The sequence below is a fragment of the Strix aluco genome, unplaced genomic scaffold (assembly GCF_031877795.1).
Source record: "Strix aluco isolate bStrAlu1 unplaced genomic scaffold, bStrAlu1.hap1 H_1, whole genome shotgun sequence".
Taxonomy (NCBI): domain Eukaryota; kingdom Metazoa; phylum Chordata; class Aves; order Strigiformes; family Strigidae; genus Strix; species Strix aluco.
The window spans coordinates 1,806,851-1,827,463 of record NW_027436666.1 but is presented as its reverse complement, the minus strand read 5'-3'; the positions used below and the strand labels follow the sequence as shown (position 1 = coordinate 1,827,463).

The window sequence follows — 20,613 nt, the reverse complement described above, 5'->3', positions numbered from 1 at the left end:
AGCTGGTGAAAAAAGCAGCAGGCAAAATCACATTTCCTAACTGTGATACCAGGGGACACACACGCCCACTCCCATGGACAGTTCCCCAAGCCCATGGTCTAGTGTTGAAAACCAGCCTCATGACTGTGGACATGCCTTGTCATGTATCTCCCATAGGGTGTGCATTTCTGTTTGGGAAGAGGGAGAGAGGGGAAGAGGGATGGTGACTCATGAGTGCTGAATTTTTAAGGAAAGCACAGCTGTAATCCCAGACCATGTGAACGGAGAGATTGCTCTGAACACTGTTTACTTATGTAGTGCTTTTCCTTCATCCTCCTCCACCTCGAAAAAACAGTCAGTTTTGCCACACAAAGCGAAAGAGAAAAGATTTCCAGGAATAAAATTAATATTTGAAGCAGGAGAAGTCATCAATCCTATTGCTGTGTACCTTACAAAGTGGTAGGATCTTGTGTGGAACAGAGAGGTAAGGTACTTTGGAAGGTGACCATGGGGTTGATGTCGAAAGCCGGTTACTTCATATTGTGTGACCTCTTCTAGATCCCCTCTGTCTCAGATCAAACACTGTGTTATAGGGATTCTGTTTCTTTTTCCTCATGAAAAAAAGCCCTGCTGAAATCTGTTTCTGGCAATTTTACCAGAAGTTGCACAGTGCTGTTTCTTACATGATTATGGCTGGCTAAAAGAGCGTATACTTCTGTATACACTCTTTGTATACATTTATATTTATATTATACATTATACATTTTACATTTATATTGTATACATGTATATTTACCTTTGTAATGGTATGAGGACATGCTCGTCTGGTACCTGTGACTGGAAAAGAACCAGAAAGAATTCAGTGCCTAAGCTATGTTTTCAAAACTATGTTCTAAAATCCTGTGGTTTATTACCAGATAGGAGAATTGCACACAGATGAAAGCATTGCTAAAACTCCGCTGACTGGATACTGGATGAAGACAGCTCTCTCAGCCCTAACATCTCTCAGTGATTCACCCGTTCCTGGTAAGGTCCGTGCCAATTAACCGAGAGTTTGCCCTCATCACTGTCCTGTACTGTCTCACCAGTTGTCCTGCTGCAGCTTCCACTTCAGGCCCTGTTGTGGCAGCTCTGGCTTATGCAGGAGATGCCAAACACATGCCGATGATGGAGCACATGCCTGGGCTTTCTCATCACCTTGTGCTGCAGCTCAGTTCCTCGTCCTTCCTCATTGCAAAATTCGGGAAAATTTACCAGCAGTATTCTTCTGTAACTTCAGCTGGTTTTACTGAGCTCTCTGGCCACGCCATCCCTTCTTCAACACCGTTTTCACTTGGCCAGCGTAATTTTGGTTTTTGACGGAGGGGCTCTGGGCCGACCCTGGGGGTCTCTGCGGCGGTTACTAGGAGACGAGCTGTGTGCCGCGCCTGTGCCCTCCGCCGGGGGAACTGCGTGGGGAGGGGGAATAAAATTAAACACAGAAAAGCGAAGCTCTGCAGTTAGTAGCGGCTAATCGCTACCGCGGCTCGGCGCCCCCAGCCCCGCGCTGCCCGCCGCCGGGGACCGCTCCCCGGCCCGGGGCCGCCCGGAGAGGCGGTGGCTGGGGCGGAGCGGGGCTGCCGGGGCGGAGCGGGGCTACCGGGGCTGCCGGCCCGGCCCACCCGCCTTATAGCGCGGGGCGCGCCGCGGCAGCGCCAGCGCCGCCCGCCAGCCCGGCCCGCCGCGGCCGTCGCGCTGCCCTGCCTGCCCTGCCTGCCCGGCCCTGCCTGCCCTGCCCGGCCCTGCCTGCCCGAGGTGAGCGGGGCCGCGCCGGGCCGCTGCGGCTGCTGGTTGCGGTTCTTCCCGGGGGGGCGCGGGGCCGGGGGTCGGGCAGGGCCGGTGGGACAGCGCGGCTCGGGCCGAGAGCCCGGCACGGGAGCGGAGCCGGCTGCGCCCGCTCTCGCCTCTTCCGTCTCGGTGGGTTTATTTCAGATACCAGGGCTAGTTTGGTTGCTTATTTTTTTTTTTCAACACTTATCTGTGCTTTATTTATTTATTTTTTCATTTAGGAAGTGGGGATGTGTCATTTGTTACACTCAGAATTGCTTCTTTTATAAATCACGAGAAAGACAAAACATGCTAAACAAGAGCTTTCTCCCACTAGGAATAAAAAGGTCTAACAGCACTGGTTGCTTAGAGGGATACTTCAAAACTTTGTAGAGAGTCTTGCTAGAGAGTCTGTTGTGGCGTGCACAGTTTGCTTTTATAGTCAGCACCTCTATTCATTAAAACTGGGGAAAACAACTCTTATTTTGTGTTCTTTCTGCCTGTTGGATGTGTGTGCGTGTCACTTCTTGCCTTTGTAGAGAAGCCTCTGAGCTTAATTTTTGGCTATGTGCCTCTGAATTTGGCTTTTAGGGAGGGGATTTGAAGTTCTTTTTCTGACTGTTTTTGCTAGAACCAAGAGCTACTTCTGAGAAATGTTTGCAAAACCTTCTGTGATGCTAGATTTGATTTCTTGGAGAGTCTGAGAAAATTTTAAGGCTGCTCTGACGTCACCCTCCTGATCATTATTTTTTGTGAGGTTGAGAAGGGGTTTTTTGAACTGCTGTTCTTAACCTTTACCTTCTGATTATTATATTGTTTTGCAGATGCATAATATGTTTGGGAAACATTTTGTTTCCTTCTGTTGATTATTTATAATAGAACATAGCAAGTGCCATGAATGTAGCTGAGAGGGCTTGCACTTTCACAAATGCAACTTAGTATCTTGTTAAATCTGAAGAGGCTTAACTAACATGTAGTAGGAATTTTTTTTAAGTATGTATATATGAAAACTTTGTGTGTTTACAGAAGAAAATTGTGTGTGCCAAAGAAAATGTAGGAAAGATGTGACTGTTGGCAATGGGTACATTTTCACATGCTACGTGGGGGTGTAAAAGAAAAGAAAACACATTTCTTGCGAGTGGCCCTTTGCAAGGGCAGAGCTGAGGCTGGAGCTCATCCCACAGGCCTGTGTGCGTTGTGACACCCACATGTGACGTGACTAACCTCGTGGTTGTGCTGCCTCACAGTCCCCCGTGTCCTGCACATCTGCGTCTGGCTACAGCCACGCTCTCGGCTGCCCTGAGCTTCTGTCACCAGGATCATCCCCTCCTGTACTTGCATGCATGTAAGCACAGAAATATTTGCATACAAGTAATTTGAAAGTAGCCAGATAAGGCCAGGTAATGCTGACTTCTGTCTTCTCTTACGATTGTTATTTTTTGTGTAGTAATGGTGTACTTTTGGTGAATCCAGTCTTTATATACACTTGAAGAGCTGAACACACTGTGAATGTGAGCATCTACTGCTAGTAAAGCTCCCTTACAGCAAACTGCCAGACCATGCTGGTATTACACTACATGAAATATGGTTCTTTGGATGAAATATGGTCTGGGGGGTTATTTCTGGGTGATGGGACCAGCGGGCAATGGCCAGGGTTGTTCTTGGTGCTAAGCCTGGCAGTGGCAGAAGTACGGAAATCCTTCCCTTGCTTCCATTTCACAGTAGGTGGGTTGTGGGGTGCAGAAGCACCTGGCTGTAGCTAGGGTAGCTTCAGGTTGAAAGCTGTTGCTGATTTCACCTTTTCATCTATTTTTGACTCATGTTTCTATCAAGAACTGGTTTTGGATCACTGCCCATGGGGTAGACTTGGCAGGGATGGGAGCTGCTTGAAACTTGGAAGAAGGCTGTTCAGGATCATCATTAGCAAAATGTAATGAGATTGTAGCTGTTCAAGTCTATGCTGATAAATATTCTAGATGTTGGTGGCAAGAGCTGATGGCTAATCTGCCCCTCATCTGGAAGGTTTCTAACAGAGACTAAGGAGAGGAACTGAGTTTGAAAAGTGCAAAACCCATCAACTTCCACCTTGGAGCAGGGGAGGGGGGTGAGTCCCTGACAGTGGGGACAACATCCCTTCCCTGGGGTGGGGAGCTGCCTTCTCCTGGGGGCTGGCAGGCAGTGGGGCTGGGAACAGCACTGCACAGCAATCTTTGAGGAGGAAAAGGAGTGAAATGGCATATTTGGGTTTTTTCTGCACAACAGTTTTAAAAAGCCAAACCTCAAATCCTGCTTTTTGCAACAGGTTGATGTGGAGAACCAAATAAAAAGAAACAGCTGAAACACTGTGTAGAGAAACGAGCGATGCAGAGTGGTGATTTGGGTTTGCATGATGTGTCACTCCCCAGCGTAGTTCCGATAAAATGAGAAGGAGAAAGCTTTCATCTGACTAACCGCTTTCTCTTTTCTCTCAGGGCAGGGTAAAGACGGTTGTTTTGATTCCTTCTATCTCAGTCTAATACTGCCTTTTCCTCGTGTCCGAGGCAGCGCCTGGACACATCACTGATCTTCATCTCCTCTGCCTCCCGCACCCATCTCCGACCGTGTCTGTCGCTCTGTCCGGATGGTCTCAGGGGGCTGCGGGGGTCGCTCACTCAGAGCCGTTGCTGTGCGCTGCTCTCTGCCCTTTCAGTTCTGTAACTGTGTTCCTCTGAGCCAACCTCTGTTAGCTAGGTAGCAGTTTCAGGATTTTTGTTTGTGCCTGTTCTCCTTTTTTGTGACATGGGTGTGGATGTAGCTTGTGTGGTAGAGCTGACGCTGTCAGGGAGAGCACGGAAGGAGGCAGCGAGTGGTGGCTGTGCAGCTGTCGCACACAGTGCTGCACGCAGGGTGTGGATCTCCCTGCTGCTGCATTGCTTCTTGCACAGTCTTCCCTTTCTGTGAATAAACAGCTGCCTCTTGGTTTTTGTAAACAGGAACGGCTGAGATCACTTTGAAGGAAGACTTTGCTTTTTTCCCCTCAGCTTGGTTACTAAGAAAAAAAAACATTAAGGAACAGAAGATGCAGGGATGGGAACCACTCTGTCATGAGGTGGCACCTCAGAGCACCGTCCCCGCCTCGGTGGCAGCTGTGAGGTGCGTCTGGGAGAGGAACCAAACCGACACTTTCTTTGTCTCTGTGTGGTGCAGAAAGACACTTACTTAGCTTTCATTTCTGTCTTTTTTGGGGGCATGTGGAGTACATTAAAGTGGTGCTTCTGTTGTTTGCTCTCCCCCAGGGAAGCTGTAAAATACCATGCGAGTCAAGTCGTATCTGCTGAGGCTTGGCCGTAGGGCTTACGGGTAAATTGGGTGTGGGTTCTGCCCTGGGAGCCTGACCTCGTGCTAATGGACAGGGCTTCAACAGCCTGCAAACCCCCCTCCCACTTCCCTTAAGTCAGGTTTCATTTGTGTGGTTCCTGTGATGCTACTGTCTTACTGATTTCAGAGGTTCTTTGTTTGCCGTTGGTTTGAGGCTGTTGCACAGCTGCTTTTTTCATTGGGTCAATTTAAAATATAGATAAATGAAGTAACCTATGAAATCCTTTTTAGATAACGATTATCTTGGGGGTAATGACACTCACATTAAGAGGTTGCTGCATTATTAATGTAATTTGGAAACTGAATAGAAGTCTAAAGGAAACGAACATTAAATTTTTGACCCATTATCCGTGGTGTGAGTGTTAGGCTCTGCAGGCTAATCTAGCACTTGCCTTGAATTCTGCATTCCTCCAGGGAGGAGCTGGAGATAGGGTGAAGGTCTCAACAGATGTTTAAATACTAGGGTGTTTCAAGGACAGCAAATGTGAATTTAGCCTTTAGGTTCTTGCTGAGCTGGTTGGGCAATAATTCTGTTTGGTGCCTTGTGACCACACATTTCACCTCGCAACAGGGTCTGGGAAGTTAAACTTGGGGTTGAGCTGCAGCCTCCCTTTGAAAGGTGATCAGATAGTGGAGGGATAAAGGCACAGAGAAAACAAACTAACCTGCAGTTAAATCCCTGGGTGGTTTTCCACTGCGAACAGCACTGCTGGGAAAGGCTCTATTACAGTTTTCTGGAAAAAGCAAGTAAGCCTGCGTGCACCATGTTGCACGACCGTGTTCCTTACCCTGATGGCTCTGTGCCTGATCTGATCACAGACCGCTTTGTGCGGAACGAAGGAAAACAGAGAACATTGACCTGGTAGTTTCTCTTGAATATTAAACCACGCTGGTCCTTTGCCATGCCTCATGAGCAGCATATGACTTCGGAAGTGGCAGAGCATTAAGAGCTAAGGCTGATCCCAAGAAGGAAAGCAAAGTACGTGTTGGTGCTACTTTGAGTGGGAGCTTGTGAGCTAATGCGCTGGGGACTGCTGTGAAAGTGGGGTCGGAAGCCAAGCTGGATTGAGCGTTGATGATGCTGCAGCCATGAGACACCGCTGAGCTGTAGGAGCCTGTAGCAATGGGTCTCTGTCTTGCTCAGCTGTGTGTAACGTGCTACATGTCACATCAGCAGTGGTGTATTTGTCCCGTGGTGGAGGACAGGCTGCCAGTTGGCGTGGAGACACAGCTGCCTGCTGCAGTTGCAGTGTTTTGATGACTAACAGTAAGAAAAGAAATAAAAATAAAATTTTCTGAGAATCAGAGTGTGAGCCTCTGCTTCCAAAGGGCTGTTTGTGCAGTTGACTGTTGGGATAAGGAGTAAAGAGGTTTGTAGTCAACCCATCATCTGATGTTCACCTTGCCTGCCCAGTGCTGGTTTTGGGCAGGGTGGGAAGGATGGTGTATTCTGTCGTGGCTGCTCTGCGATGGGGAGTCACACTGCTTTCCTTCAGGCACAACTCTGCATCTTAAAACTTTTCCAGGAGCAATGCTTTTCCCAAGCTTTCACATTCTTTGCCATTTGCTATTTAAGAGACTGTCCAGACAAAGAGTAGTCTCTGTCCAGGAAATAAACATTTGATCTTGCCTGTCCAGTTGGGGAGGAATTTTCTTTTTATGTTAGTACTCATTTAATGTTTGGTTTGTTTGCAATGTGCAGCCAGTCAGGTTGGCCAAGGCACTCTAGTGATGTAAACTATACTGTTTTATGAGCTCCTGCCTTCTCAGTGATTACTGTTTGGTGACTTTCTCTTCATGATATGGTTTCAGAATGCTGGTCAAAGGCATTTGCTTGTTTTCAGTTATGTCAGTTACTTGATTAAATCATGGTCACTATTGCAACTTCTTGACAATTACTTAAAAGTGTAAATGAAACTGCCAACCTAAAAGAATTTACTGTTTACAAAATTTACACCTATTACTACATTGTAAATAAATGATTCAGATCTTTTCACCCAGCTCAGCAAGGCAGTGCCTGTCTGTGCAGTGGCATGTCCAGACCAGGAGCTCTGCTGACAGCAGCCAGGAAAGGCAGAATTTACTTGGCTGCGTAGATTGTGACTCTTATTTCCTCCAATATCTAGAGAAAATCTAGCAATGGGGATTATGAAATGTGATGATAGCCTTTTCATAGAGCCTCTTTGTGATGGAGACTGGTGGGAGGAGTTCTTAAAGTATTTCATGTGGTGTGTTTTTCATTCTACAGGCAGGGGAGAGAGTAAATAGAGTGAATGTTTGTGTTCACTTTCTGCTTTATGGTGGTATGGAAAGTGCATCTGAAAAGTGATCTTACACAAGTCTCAGTTTCTGAATAAACATGTGCTTTGTTTCCATGCAGAAAGGCTGCTTTTCCCTTTCCCAGGAACTCTGGCAGAGTCTTAAAAATTATTCTCACTGATGTTTAGAAAACACAGGTTCCAGAGGAGAAAAATGTATCTTTATATATATATATATATATATATATATCTGTGCAGCTCCACTGCCTTCTGATACATTATTTTTTTAAATTTTATTTTTACTTTTCCTTAATACCAGGTTTAGGCAAGAAAGGTGTCTCTCCCTGCGGACATGAGATGTACTGCAGTGTCTTTTACCCACAGTAGAAGGGACTTCAGGAAGGAAATTCACTGCTGGAACTGGGCCAGGCTGAATCTGGCAGAGCTGCTGCGCAGGCACTGCCGGCAGCATCCTGGGGTCATGATGTCAACATACTGCTGCCTGCACTGTCAGTTTTTCACACACTGACCTTTCCCACCCTTCCATCCCTCAGGTTTTTCATGTAGACAAACCTCTCCTGAAAATCCTCCCAGAACAATAAAATAAGAAACAAAGGTAGTGTAGAGCTGTCTTGGTGTTTATCACAGCCTCATGGGGAGAAATGTGTTTTTGCTGGACACTTGCTAGGCTGGTATAATTGGGGCCTGGGATGCTAACTGAATTTGGTTTTAAACATTTTAGTGTGGCTGGGTTGCAGAGTTGCCTCTTCTGTGGCACAGATCCTGAGGATGACTCCCTCTCTCTGGAGCCCCACCGATGTGAAGCCATGCAGCCTGGGATCTCCTGGCCACCAAGACCAGGGTGAACCCACCAGACGTGCACGTACCTGGTTTCCCAGTGCCATGACATGACTTGTTCCGGACTTATGGATTGCTCCTGAGGCAGGGAGACGTGCAAGCTTACCTGAGGTTTCTTAGGTGTGTAACACCAGGTTTCATACAAAACTTTGGTCTAGATAAAAGTAACAAAGGCACTGTTACACATTTCCCTGTCTTTTTCTCGCTGATCTCGAATTATCTCTTGAATGTGAGTCAGTTCCATCTTCGTGTCACAGGCCCTTTGTGCGTTGTGTTAAATCCTCATGGGAAGGACTGTACCCCAGTGCATGGGGCTACTGTAGGAAAGAGGACCCCAGCAGCCCTTTCCTCCTGGCTGCAAGTGTGACTCCTGCCTCCTTTTGGCAGGAGAAACGGTGGGTCCCAGCTCGCAGGGTAGGGTGTTGGGCTGCGGATCTTGGATGTATGAAAATGCTTCCCTGGAGAGCCCTGTGTGAGACGCATTGAAGATGCATGTCCATCCTCGGCGTGTCCCGTGGTATGTGCGCAGGGCTTGTTCCCAGCTGGGCTGCTTGCCCTGCGCTCTGGGTGTCTGTGGCAGGCAGAAGCCCAGCCTGCTTTTGGGTTTCATCCGTCCCTGTCAAGGCTGCCAGCTGGCTCTTGGTGCCCCCCCTGCTTGCCAACTCCCAGCCCTCAGTACATATGGTTTTCTAGGTTTGGCTGTTTTCTTAGCTCCTTCCACCAGGCTTCATACTGGAGCCCTGGCACTAGCAAGTAGGTCTGGTTACCCTGTTGTGCTGCTGGTGTGTGGCTACGTGCATTGTGGGAGGCTACTATCAGCTCCCAGTGAGCAAATCTGGAAAATGTTAACTTCTTAAGCTCACGTAATTGTTAGCACGTGACCAAACAGGTAAATTGAATCAAAATGATCTTTCATGAAGGTACTCACCGCCATTGCTGTGTGCAGTGTTTGTTCTGCTTGTGTGTCCCATTCCCTCTGGGCTTGCAATTGAAGTAGATACAGCTCTTTGGGGTAGTGACTGCTGTAATAAAATGCTTAGTACAATTTTCTATTAAACAAGTGCTTCTATATTGATTTTTAGTTTATACCTGAAGAACATACATGCCTCAGGATTCATCTGCTGTTTTTCAACTGTGTTTTTAGCTTCCCTGAAAAGCTTGTGTTGCCTCTTCCTTTGCTTTGGCCTGTGTTTGCTTTTGAGCATTAACACATAGACATAAATAACAGCAACAGCATCTGTGATTCTGGACAGCTCTGTCCTGTTCCGTACACTTCCAGCACATCACTGGAGCCATGGCTCTCGAAATCACAGCGTGGTAAATAGTTTTGTTGACGTGTAAGTAGGCACGAAATCCAGCCTCGCACATGTGCCCATGCTGGCGCTGCAGTTTTGCAGGCAGTAAAACACAATATGACTCCTTTTGCCATTTAACTGGCTCTGAACAGAGAGTGGATGTGCTGAGCAAGAAAGACTAGTTTGTGCACACATGGTAATCGGGGAAAGCAATCAAACTCCCTGTAGGTCCATTTTCTCATTAGTTGGCTAAGAACAATGCATTGCCTACAGTAGACTTGCTGGACTATTTGTATTTTAAGCCATTTTTTGAGACTAAAAAGAACTTTTTTCCTAAAAGTCTAAAGCTTATTATCAGTGATGTTTTCCAGACTGTCACACAAGAGGACGTGATGGAGGGTTTGTATGATGTGTAGTTTCCAAAGGGTTCAGAGTGTTCACTGAAGTGGCTGCTGTCCCTGAAGCAGTTCTGGAGGCTGTGAGCTGTGGGAGTGTGCTTTGGCTGTATTACTATTCACGCAATCACAGATTTGATTACACCATATAGGGACGACCTGTTTGTCAGTGCAGTAGACCACACAGATCCATCTAAAGCTGCAGCTCGCAGTGGGGATAGTTGTGCTGCCAGGACTGCGCTGAGGAGAGGTCTAACGAGACGTAAGGTAAAATAGCAACATTTTCTATTTTGCAAGTAGTTTGGTTGTGTGTGCTTGCTTATGTATTCTCTGTTTTGCAAGTAGTTTGGTTATATAAGAAAAAACAGATTTGTGCAATATTGTATTTACGTGGTGCTTGTCCTATAGGCTTTAGTTAAATTAAGAGAATTTCAGTTTAAGAGTCAAGGACTAACCATTAATTTTGTTGATGAAACACTTTCCTCCCAGTGGAGCGTGAGTATGACTTTTGCTTGTGAGTGGCATTCACAAATGCAGAGCATGAAGAACCTTTGCCTCAATCTCCTTTTCACCAAAAGCAGAATGGGATTTCTTGCAGAGAGGTTTTTTTGCTCTTGGGACAGGCACCTTGGCAGTGGGTGTGCTGCACTCTGCTTGCTGCTGCAGGACAGAGACATCGGCCTCAAGAAGGGCAGGTGCTGGGATGGGCTCAGCAGTAATGAAGCCTTGTCACAATCCAGACACAGGCTGAGGAGGCACAGCACACTTCCCGCTGGCGGAGAAAGGTGAGGGAGTGTTACCTCCCTCTGTTAAGCTGGTTTGCAAGAAGTCTGTTTTCAGGTCTGGTTCCTCTGCGGCGGTGTGATCCAGACTGGAGTGAGACTGACCCTGGCTTTGAGCAGGGAACCAAGGCTGGCTATCGTCAGCCTGATGAACCCCTGCGGCTCAGTCAGGGTTTTGTATGCAAAGTACAGACACAGCTGGTCCTCACCGTGCTGCTACAAAGGAGGTTGTTATCTTTGCTTTAGAGCTGAAGAAATGAGGACGCTGAGGGGAAGGTCTCAGGGTCACAAGCACAAGCTTGCGTACAGCATGGTGAGATATATTGTAAATTGGGTTGAGAAATAGGGTGGAGAGAAGGAAAACAGAAATGCAGTTGTTAAATGGGCCAGTGATCTATAAGCACATATATATATATATATATGAACCTTCTCCATTAAAATTTAGGCCTGTCAACCCATCTCCTCTCTTTAAGTGTGTATGTATGTGTGTAAAAATATTCCCTTTTGTTTGATTTTAATGGAATGTGCATTTCTGCACCTCTGAGTGCTCTGTCAGCACAGGCTGAATATGTTTCATCAAGCTGTCTTTGGAGTGATGAAGCCTGTTGTTAACCTTTTTATGCAGGTGGAACGTAGTTTTAAAACTTTGCTGTGGTAGAAAAACCTATTGCGGGTGCAGCTGCTTATGTAGGGAAGCAGTTGTGCCACTGAAGCCTGGGAAGTAGGATGCAGGTAGGAGTCTGTGGGACAGGATAGAACAGGAGGCGGCTTTAATGGAAATCAAGAGCATTTCTTTGTTCCTCAACAGAAGGTGAGAATTTTCTTCACTCTTGTGTCAGATACAGAGGATTTTCTGTTTCCTAAAGTATTTCAGTAAATTGTATATCTGTCGCTCATTAATTGATATTGATGCAGGTTCCTAATGACATCTCAATCACAAACCTTTTGTTTAATTGATTTCTGAGAAATCTAATTGAAATATACTGGGGTTATTAGACTAGGATGCTTAAAAATATGCATAGATGTCAGGCAGCAAGACTGGGAGATGGCCTGTGCATTGGGATAGCCAGAAAATAGAGCCGGGCCTGGCAAAAAGGAGTCTGGGGTCTATGGGTGCCTCATGGTACTGGTGTAAGGATCAAGTTATTTGTGAGCGGTTTCTGACTCTGCGCCCTGCCATCTGCATCTTGCTGTAAATGCTGACAGATGAAATATCCTCGGAGGATTATTTTTTCCTTTGCCAGTACTTGTATGCCTCATAAATTTCCATGGTTATAGATCTCCGTAATGTGAACTGTTTTTCTTTATTGAAAATGTTGATTAGGGAGGAAACACAGTGAACTAATTGTTCTGAGTAACACTTGAGCCACATAAATATTTCAGGGGATTTCAGTAGCCTTAAAAGGCTCAAAGTTGCACATGAACAAACTTACCCATAATTGTGGCTGAAGTTTTGTGATGTGAGAGGAGGCTGAAAAAGGGAGAACTTCTCAAAAGTGCCTAGAGATTTACATATGTATAACTACTCTTCATAATAGTATGACCCTGTATAAGCCCATTTGCCTTGTAGATGAGCCCCAAGACACTTAGACACAAGACACATGAAATATTTCTTGTGTTTTGGTATAAATATTTTCTGCCAAAGCGAAATAAATTCTGGAATAAATTCACATGGGATGTGCCAGCATGGAAATAATGGCAGAGGGAGAGCGTCAGACTTGCAAAAGCACTGAAGGAAGAGCTGAGTTGCAGAGCTTGAGAGCAAGTGCTGGAAGGGACAGTTTGTTCCCTGTTCAGTACTTGATATGGGAAATACGTAAGTTTACTGTGATTGAGCGTGTTTAGCAAGAATAGGATGAGATGTATTAAATGTTGCCTCTGCTATCCAAGAAGAGCGTTCCCAGCCTTGGCTAATGGAGGCATGATGAAGGAACAGGAGTCTGGAGTGATCAGAAACAACAGGGTTTGTGGACTGGTAGCTCATGCAGAAAGCAGTTTGCAGACTGAAACAAGGCAAGATGCTGGGCGTCACCCCCCAGGCTTGTGCTGGCTCAGCATAGTGATCTTGCTGGTCCCGGAGTGATGATTCATGATCTGCCTGGAGCGGTGCCTGGGGCTGGCTCAGGTCTGGGCAGTTAGCTGCCCAGCAGCCTGTGGATGGGTGTAACAGCTCTTTCCCACCGTGTTTGGTAGGTGAGAGGCTGTTGTGTCCTGCCCAGCCAGGTACAGGCAATCAGTGCAGGGGCTGGTGGGCAGCTCTGTCTCCCAGACTTACATCAAGCCTGGTGCTCTGTAACCTGTGGATTTGCATGAGCAAGAAATTGAAGCTGTGTGCACAATCTTTAGACTTACTGTGGGCTTACATTTCAGGTAAGGTTACATCTCCACTATAGAGTGTGTCTTGGTGCTGGAGGGGCCGTGCTTGCCCCACCGGAGTGGGGCACAGGACAGGCCAACGCTGTGCAGACAGCAGCTCCGATGCAGAGCACAGCTCCGTCCCTTCCAGCCTTTAGCCCTGGCAATGCTGTGGGCCCGCTCTTCACAGCACCATGGACTTTCCCCCCCACTGATAAGGTAGGGTTTCCCAGAGCCACTACAACAGCACTTCGGCCATGTTTCCATGCCCTTCTCATACTGTTCTCATGGCCTTATGCCTGCAGCCATGATAGTGTGGGCATGGTGGGTGCTTGTGAGAATCCGCCCCTCTTCCTGCTGTCCCTGTCATGTGGACGTTTTGGTTTGTACTAGAGATAACCAAAGCAGAGTGAACAGCATTGTGGGTGATGGTCATTTAAATACTTGATTGCATTAGCCAATAATATATGTGCACAGGAACTTAAGTCACTGGGCAACAGTTGGACCTGATTAGATGCACTAATTATCATCATCATCTTCAACCATCATCTTCATCATTGCTTGGGAAGAGCTCCCAGAGGATACTTGCCTGGGACCTGTTATTGCTTGTCCAGGCTCACTGTGAGCTGGGGAGAGTTTTCCATCTCTTTTAATCTGTTCTTTAAACAAAAAGAGTTAGATAAAGCGAGATTTTGTAAGCAGGTTGAAGTCTTGGGCTTTTGCTGTGACAGAGTGTGAGGGGAGGCGTGCTGGTCTCGGGATAGCTCTGTGCTCTTCCCGGCTCAGCAACTGCTGCCCACCATCATCCCAAGGAAGTTACCTTACCACTGGGTGCTGTTGGGTTCTGCTCCCACTGAAATACTTTTTGACAAGATGCAAGATGAAATATGGTTGTCCTCATATTGTTATGCACACTGTCTCTTTAGGCAAATCCTAGTGAGTGCTATCACCTGGGGCAGCCAACACACTACAGCTGGTTACAGCCACCTGTGGTTGCTTACAAGCGAAGGACCCTGGCTAACTGTTCTGGGCAATTGGGAGCTAGAAGTTTATGCAGCATCAATCACGGCAAATACCGGATCTCTAATGAGAGAGGATCTTGATTCCTTTGTATTTTCCATGAACCACAGGATATCACCTTATATCCTTAAGTATAACCATAAACCAGTTGAAACATACCTAATCTGTCCACTCTGTTCCTTAACCTAAATGCATTTTTTTAAGTGCATCTGGCAGCTTACATGAACAGTGGAAAACACAGGACTGTAAGAAATCCTCACCTTTATCAATGTACTATACAGGCTGCTGCTGACTGAGTTCCCCTCCCACCCCTTTCTGTGGTCTCTGCCGTGCAGGGCTGTTTGTGCTGCTCGAGCAGCTTTGCTTTCAGGCGCAGCAGGCTGCTCACTAGAGGAGCAGAGGGGCAGCCACAGCGTTTGGGGAAAAGGTGTTCACTGCTCAGACTGTGTGGAAATAGCTGTTGCTGCTTAAACTCAAGCCTGTTTTAATCCAAATTAATTTGTATGCACAGACAAGCAATAGGAATTTTCCTTGTTGTATTTTGCTTACCTTATAATTAGGCTTTTACTGGGCATGGGAATGGTTGGGCAATGTCCTGGTCTCCATTAACTGCCAAATGGCTACAGTGTGTGGGCACACCTCTGCAGCCTCCAGGAGCGTAATGTTTATACCGTAATCCTTTGTGTTGACATGTCACATGCATGTTGCAACTCCTCTGAGTTTCAGTATTAATTGAAATACCAGTATTAATTGTGGAAAGTTAGTCATGCAAACTAAGCTGGAAGGGGAAGCTTTTTGAATCAGCTGTTTGGTGGTTGTGTGCGTTTTGTAAGTGCTTGACGCAGGAGGAGTGCTGTGATGCTCTGTGGTGCTGGGATCCTTGTGGACACTGAGGTCCGAGTGCCAAAAAGTGCTTTGGAAAGAAACTGCAGGTGGGGGCAGTACTGTGGCCTGGTGCTCAGGTGCCTCAGAGAGCTGCCAGGGAGCTGGGAGCTTCTAGAAGAACTGGGGGCACCCTTGGGAGCCAGGCACCCCAGTTCCTCTCCTTCAGGGCCAGGTAAGTAATGCGTGGAGCAGAGGGTCCTGGTGTCTTCACTTTCTCAGTAGATGAGAGCAAGGGACACAATGTTGGGAGAGGGCACTTTGGAGCAGTATCAGTGTCTAGTGCTCAGCGTGTGCCATCGAGCCGTGTTTTTTCTCTCGCTGAAAGAGCTTGTAGCTGTCAGCAGAAGAGCAGGCAAAGCTCAGGGGTTTATCTGCATGGCTTCCTTAGAGAAGGAAAGAAATGTGGCTGTGTAGAATAAATTTGGAAACCAGGAGATTTCAAAGTGAATCACTTAAAAAGAATTCTTGACATTGTTTCTAAATTCAAGGAAAGCCCAGAAAACAAACATTTTCAGATGTCCACATTCCTCGTAGAGGTTGAAATGGAAGAGCTAACTTCCAGAAGAATCCAGCTGAAAGCAGCTGCTCTCGGGGTACAGAAACCTCACTCTCCCTTTGAGGAAAGGTCTGGGTTTCCAGGCATGCATGGCCAGTGCTGTCCTGTTCATAGACTGTCATGGTACCTTCTGAAAGCAGCTCCTCCAGACAGTGTCTTCCAGGCTAAGGAGGCTAGAAAGCTTTTTCTCTGTGCTGGAGCACTGAAACATGCAGAGCATTTCCTGGGGACGAGCTCTGTGCCTGCTGGAGATATTGCAGTGTCTGTTGTGTGAAAAAGAAACTGTTCATAGACAGAGAGTTTTCCTGGAGTCTGTCACCCTGCCCTGTCTGTTTGGACTTTTCTCCAGGCATTTTCTTTAATTAAAAGTGAGGCTAGGTTTTTGTGGTAGTGTTGTGCTGGTCAGGATGGATAACTTCCCCAAAGCTGCTATTTTTTTTATGGTATTTTTAGTGGTATGGGGTAGACTTGAAGAATGGAAAAAGAGTGTATAGATATATAGAGAAATGATGGTACCACTTACATACCCCCAACCTTAATGACCTCAGTAGATTTTTTTGCGTAGTATTTTATGGAGAATTTCAGAAACTTCTGCATATATTGCACTCTGTGCTTTATAGGTCACCTGTTACAGATGACATTTTGGGGTCTCTTTTGTGTACACATTGGCCAATTGTTCTGAAAAAAATATGGTAAAAGAAGTATATCTTTTTTTGCTTTGAAATGTTAAATTAGTCTATTGTTTCCATGATGCTTCTGTGATTTATTTATATTTCAGTTTAGTGCACACTTACAGTTGAAAAAAAAAAAATCACATTGGTTAAAGATAGATGATTCATGTTAAAATATGGCCAGACTTAAGGGTAATGTAGTATGTGGTTCGAGTTTCCTGAAGAGCCTGAAAATATCACCACCTTGCATCCTGTTATATTCATTCTGTAAATACCAGGCAGCAAATATTTTGCTGGCTCAAGCAGAAGAGAGACTGTTTTGTCCCTCATCTCTGTTGTAGTTGGTATCTCATGCTGCTGGACTTTTTGTAGCTATGATTTGCTGCTGTGAAGTCCTGGCTGCCTTCACAAGGCACAGCAAGCGGGATGCTGGGGGGGAGCTCAGGGCGGGGTGCTCTGTTAGTGCTGTCTGGGGTTCGTGTGATGCCTTTCTTGCCATGGGGAGGTGGAGAGTGGTGGCTGGACTGGAGGCAGGGGAAAACTAATGGAAACAGGCTGGGACATGGTGGGCTTGTGTAAGAAAGTAGGTTTGTCCAGCTAATCACAAAGAGGCGAAGGTATTTGTGGCTGCTGAGGAAGGGCTGGTAGGCAGCTGTCTGAGTCCCAAGGGTGATTCTTGATTTGCAGAGGGTCAGTTCAGAACACAGGATAACATCTGAAAAGCATCTTTGAAGACTGCCAGTAACTGCATTAGGAAAGCAAAACTTGTGTGAAGGGGAAGGCTGGGAGGGCTGGAGGCGTGGGATTTCAGTTTGAGTGTTTGCTGTAGGCTTCCTGCATAAGCACTGCCCAGGCTCCGAGTGCCTCCAGCTGTGCGTACAAGTGGGGACGGCGTTTCTGCTCCTTCAAGCGTGCTGCCAGTGGAAATGAGTTAATCCCTGTATGAACAACGTCAAGACAGTGGCCACATCAGAACAAACTGAAATAGCTAAACTCCACCTTTGTCTTCAGAAAGGTTCAGATGAAGTGATCTTCTGCACTGAGAAAGCTGAGCGGAGGTTCGCAGGAGGCAGGAGCTGCTGTCATCCCACTGTACGCAGTGCACACGGTAAAACTTGGTAATTCAGTGTCCAATCTTTTTTATTGCATCTGATTTTTATGATTGTCGGAGAAGCCCAAGAGGCAAACGGATGTGCCGGTGCGCTTGCCCATGCAGTGGTACAACATCCATGCCCATATGGGCTGTTGCTGAGCTGTAGTGTAGCCACAGGCTTCCTATCGCTCGTTTACATCCACTCCTCTTCTCAGCTGTGCTCGTTTGCTGCAGCGGGTGTGAAGTCGAGCGTAGCTGCTCCTGGCTGCCTCTAGCTGTGTGCATTTGTGTGTGAGCTCTCAGCGAGCTCTGATCACGATTTAGGACTTGTGTAATAGAAATTATGAGAGGCAAGGCCATTCATCCACTTTGCCCGTGGGCAGAGAACAAAAAGGGTATTTGTACAGTGAAATGGCACTGAATGTTCTACATCACTATTTTATTTTATGTTTACAGAGCAGAGGGCACAAAAATAGCATAAATGGGAACAATAACGTATGTTAGCACACTTCTAGCTCCATTTAGCCTTTTTTATTTGTAACTATTTTTGTGGTTCATCTGTGTTTTAAAGAAAGGAGGGAAAATTCTCCTGCCTTTCTACCCTTGTTTGAGGAAGGGGATGGGCAGTACTTTGTGGTTGGCTCTGCTGCATTGCTGTGGATGGGTGAATAGCTCTGCATTTTGCTTGTCACCTGACAAGCTGGTTTATATTTAGATTATGCGAGAAAGAGTGTGATTCTGAAAGCTGCATTTTCACTTGTGCAAAGGCCAGACCATGCGTGCTGAGTTACCGGGATAAGATTTTAATTGTTTGCACTTATTTTTCCTTTATTATAGTCCCGCTATGTCAAACATGCATTCCTGGAAAGCAAGACACCCAAGGGAGAAGTCTTTCAAAATCCGAGGAGACTTCCTCAGTACCAGCCAGCACAGCAGATCTCTGGAGGAACAGGAAGTTTGGAAAACCCTGTCCCTTTGGTGTCCCATCTCAGTCTCAGCTGAACACTGTGCCATGGTGCTGATCCGGGCATTAGCTCGTGCGTGGCAAACACCAACCATAAAGCTGTGGTTTTGTTTTCAGCTGAGTTGTTGCTCTTCAGAACAGTGTGGAAAGCTCAAGCTGGTACATGAGGGAATATAACTATCCACTTCTACCTTCTCAGCACCCTGAGCAATTAAACACAAAAGCTTTTGTTCCCTGGTGACTTCATTCTTAAGAGGCCTTTTTTAATTTTAGTCCTTAGTTTCGGGAAGAAATAATGGGAATTTGTCATTGACAAGAAGGCTGCATCTCTCAAATGTCATGTGAAGGATCCACTCCATAATTCATGGGCTGGGGAGTGTGGGTGTCAAAAGGAGGGTGCGTAATGGATATGAGAGATTTCAGTTCAATTAAACTATTGATCTTAAAGGCAGCTTTTCTTGCCATCATGGTATTTTCTTGACCCAGATCGCCGCACTTTTTGCTAACTCCAGATATCCAGATAACCAGATATTTTTAGATTTTCTGAAGTAAGCGTGGTGGGTTATTGGTTGATTTCGTACACCTTGTTCCCTTTCCAATGTGGATGGGGACTTGCACAGGAGTACCAGAGCAGTGCTGATTGATTTATCTTCTTTCTGTCACTGCTGCACCTGTAGGCCATGCCTTTGTGTGTGTAGAAGTGCTGCTGTTTCTTATCAGTCCTTCTCTTTCTGTGGATTCTGTGAGTTTTGCTTGTTGTGTGATGTGTGTTGCTGTTGGTGTGCTGAGAAAGGGACCTTCTGCCTCCTCTGCTGTAGGGGGTGAATAACAGCAAATCTGACTTGGGCAGCAGAGGATCTGAACGCAAATGAGGACTATTTTGCTTCCTAGTTGCTGGAAGATTGTAGCAGACTCAGATCTACCAACGGGGGCTGCTGGGTCTGCCAGATCTTTACAGGCTGGAGGGGCCACCTCCTTGCAGTCAGCCACTACCTCCCAGCTTTGTCCGTGTTTCTGTCCTTGGCAGAGTCAGACAGTTAATTTACCCTGTCTAAAGTGAATTAAGGAGGACTTGTATGATTTTCTTCTTGCAGTCAAGCAGAAGGTGTTACAAACTCTGACAGAGCTGTGCTCATAGCTGAGCAACAGCAACTAAGTTAGCATTGGTGACTGCGCCACGAAACTAACCTCCAGCAGTGGAGGTGCAGCCTTTATTTCAGTATTTCTTCTTCTAGTGTTTCTTTCCTGTAACATGTGTTTGTGTGCAGATGCAGGAGACTCCTCTGTGCTGTCAGTGGTCAAACCCCATCTGCCTGGGAGCTGCATGGGGCACACTGATATCTGGTATTGGGGCTGAGCTCTGCTTCAGGAGCCATTGCCTGTGAGTGAGGCAGGAGTAAGCAAATAAGTGTTAGTTGTGGAGTAATCTGTTTTCAGTGGAGCTTCCTAGAACAGCTTACAAAAGCTGTGAGATTTAAAAATTAACTCAGTGACACAGAGCTTTTGGTGCAACTGTGTCCGTGTGTACGTCTGCAGGAAGTGAGTCGTATTCTTACAAAATCATCAGCTGAAGAATTTGTGACTTCTGCGACAGTTCCCATTTTGGGCTAAGTCAGATGTCTTCCTCTCTCTAGGCTTTTCTTAGGCATCAGGAATGTCTTCTGAGCCCACTTCCTCCGCCTCGCAGCAGACCTCCACCTCTCCATCCTCACCCAGTTCTCTCCATTTGCCTGAAAACCGCAGGGCAAGAGATCGCTCCCCATCGCCCATGAGAGGGTACCTCATCCCCAGTCCGCTGCCCACCCGACGGACCAGGACATTTTCAGCGTGAGTACTGGGAAACCTGCATTTCATAGTCACAACCAAACGTTTGCCTTTGGGCAGAATGATCAGCCCCTGCCGAGGTGAAGGGAGTTGGGGGGGGGGGGGGGGGGGGTTGTATCTGGAAGTTGCTTTGGTATTTTACTGTTATCTCTTCTCCAATAAATTCTGATGCCACTAGACTTTTAGTCCAAATTGCCTGTAGTTTTTCAATGCTCTGTTTGCATAAAGGCTGTTCAAAGTCCTTTCCATTCTTTAAGACCAGCGTTTTACAGGGAGGGGAAAATACACTGAGATTTTTTCAAAACAGAGTTTCTTGTCTGAAGCTTTGCTTCACTTTAGACACTGGGTTGTGGCTTTCAGGACCAGTTCCTGTTGGTCTTTCTTCCTCAGCTCCACCTCCTCTTTTGGCATGACCTCTCTTCTCACTGCCCCTGGAGCACTGGACCAGACCTTACTGGAGGTTTTAGTTCTTTCAGTCCTGACACCTATGCTACCATCAGCTAGGTTACATTTTA

At 46.5% G+C, this 20,613-nt stretch overlaps 1 protein-coding gene across 5 annotated transcripts in view; it reads left to right on the top strand.

The window, feature by feature from the left end:
• The window catches only part of LOC141919135 (calcium-regulated heat stable protein 1-like), a 73,574-nt gene that overhangs the window by 35,413 nt on the left and 17,548 nt on the right, over positions 1–20,613 (top strand). For 3 of the 5 annotated variants that reach the window (XM_074814127.1, XM_074814125.1, XM_074814126.1), the window contains 2 exons: positions 897–1,005; positions 19,909–20,101. In XM_074814127.1, coding sequence (XP_074670228.1) covers positions 19,929–20,101 — 173 coding nt within the window. In that variant the 5' untranslated portion in view covers positions 897–1,005; positions 19,909–19,928. Of the gene's footprint in view, positions 1–896; positions 1,006–1,660; positions 1,774–1,797; positions 1,936–19,908; positions 20,102–20,613 lie in introns of those variants that run through there. The other 2 variants (XM_074814128.1, XM_074814129.1) reach the window with 2 other exon arrangements.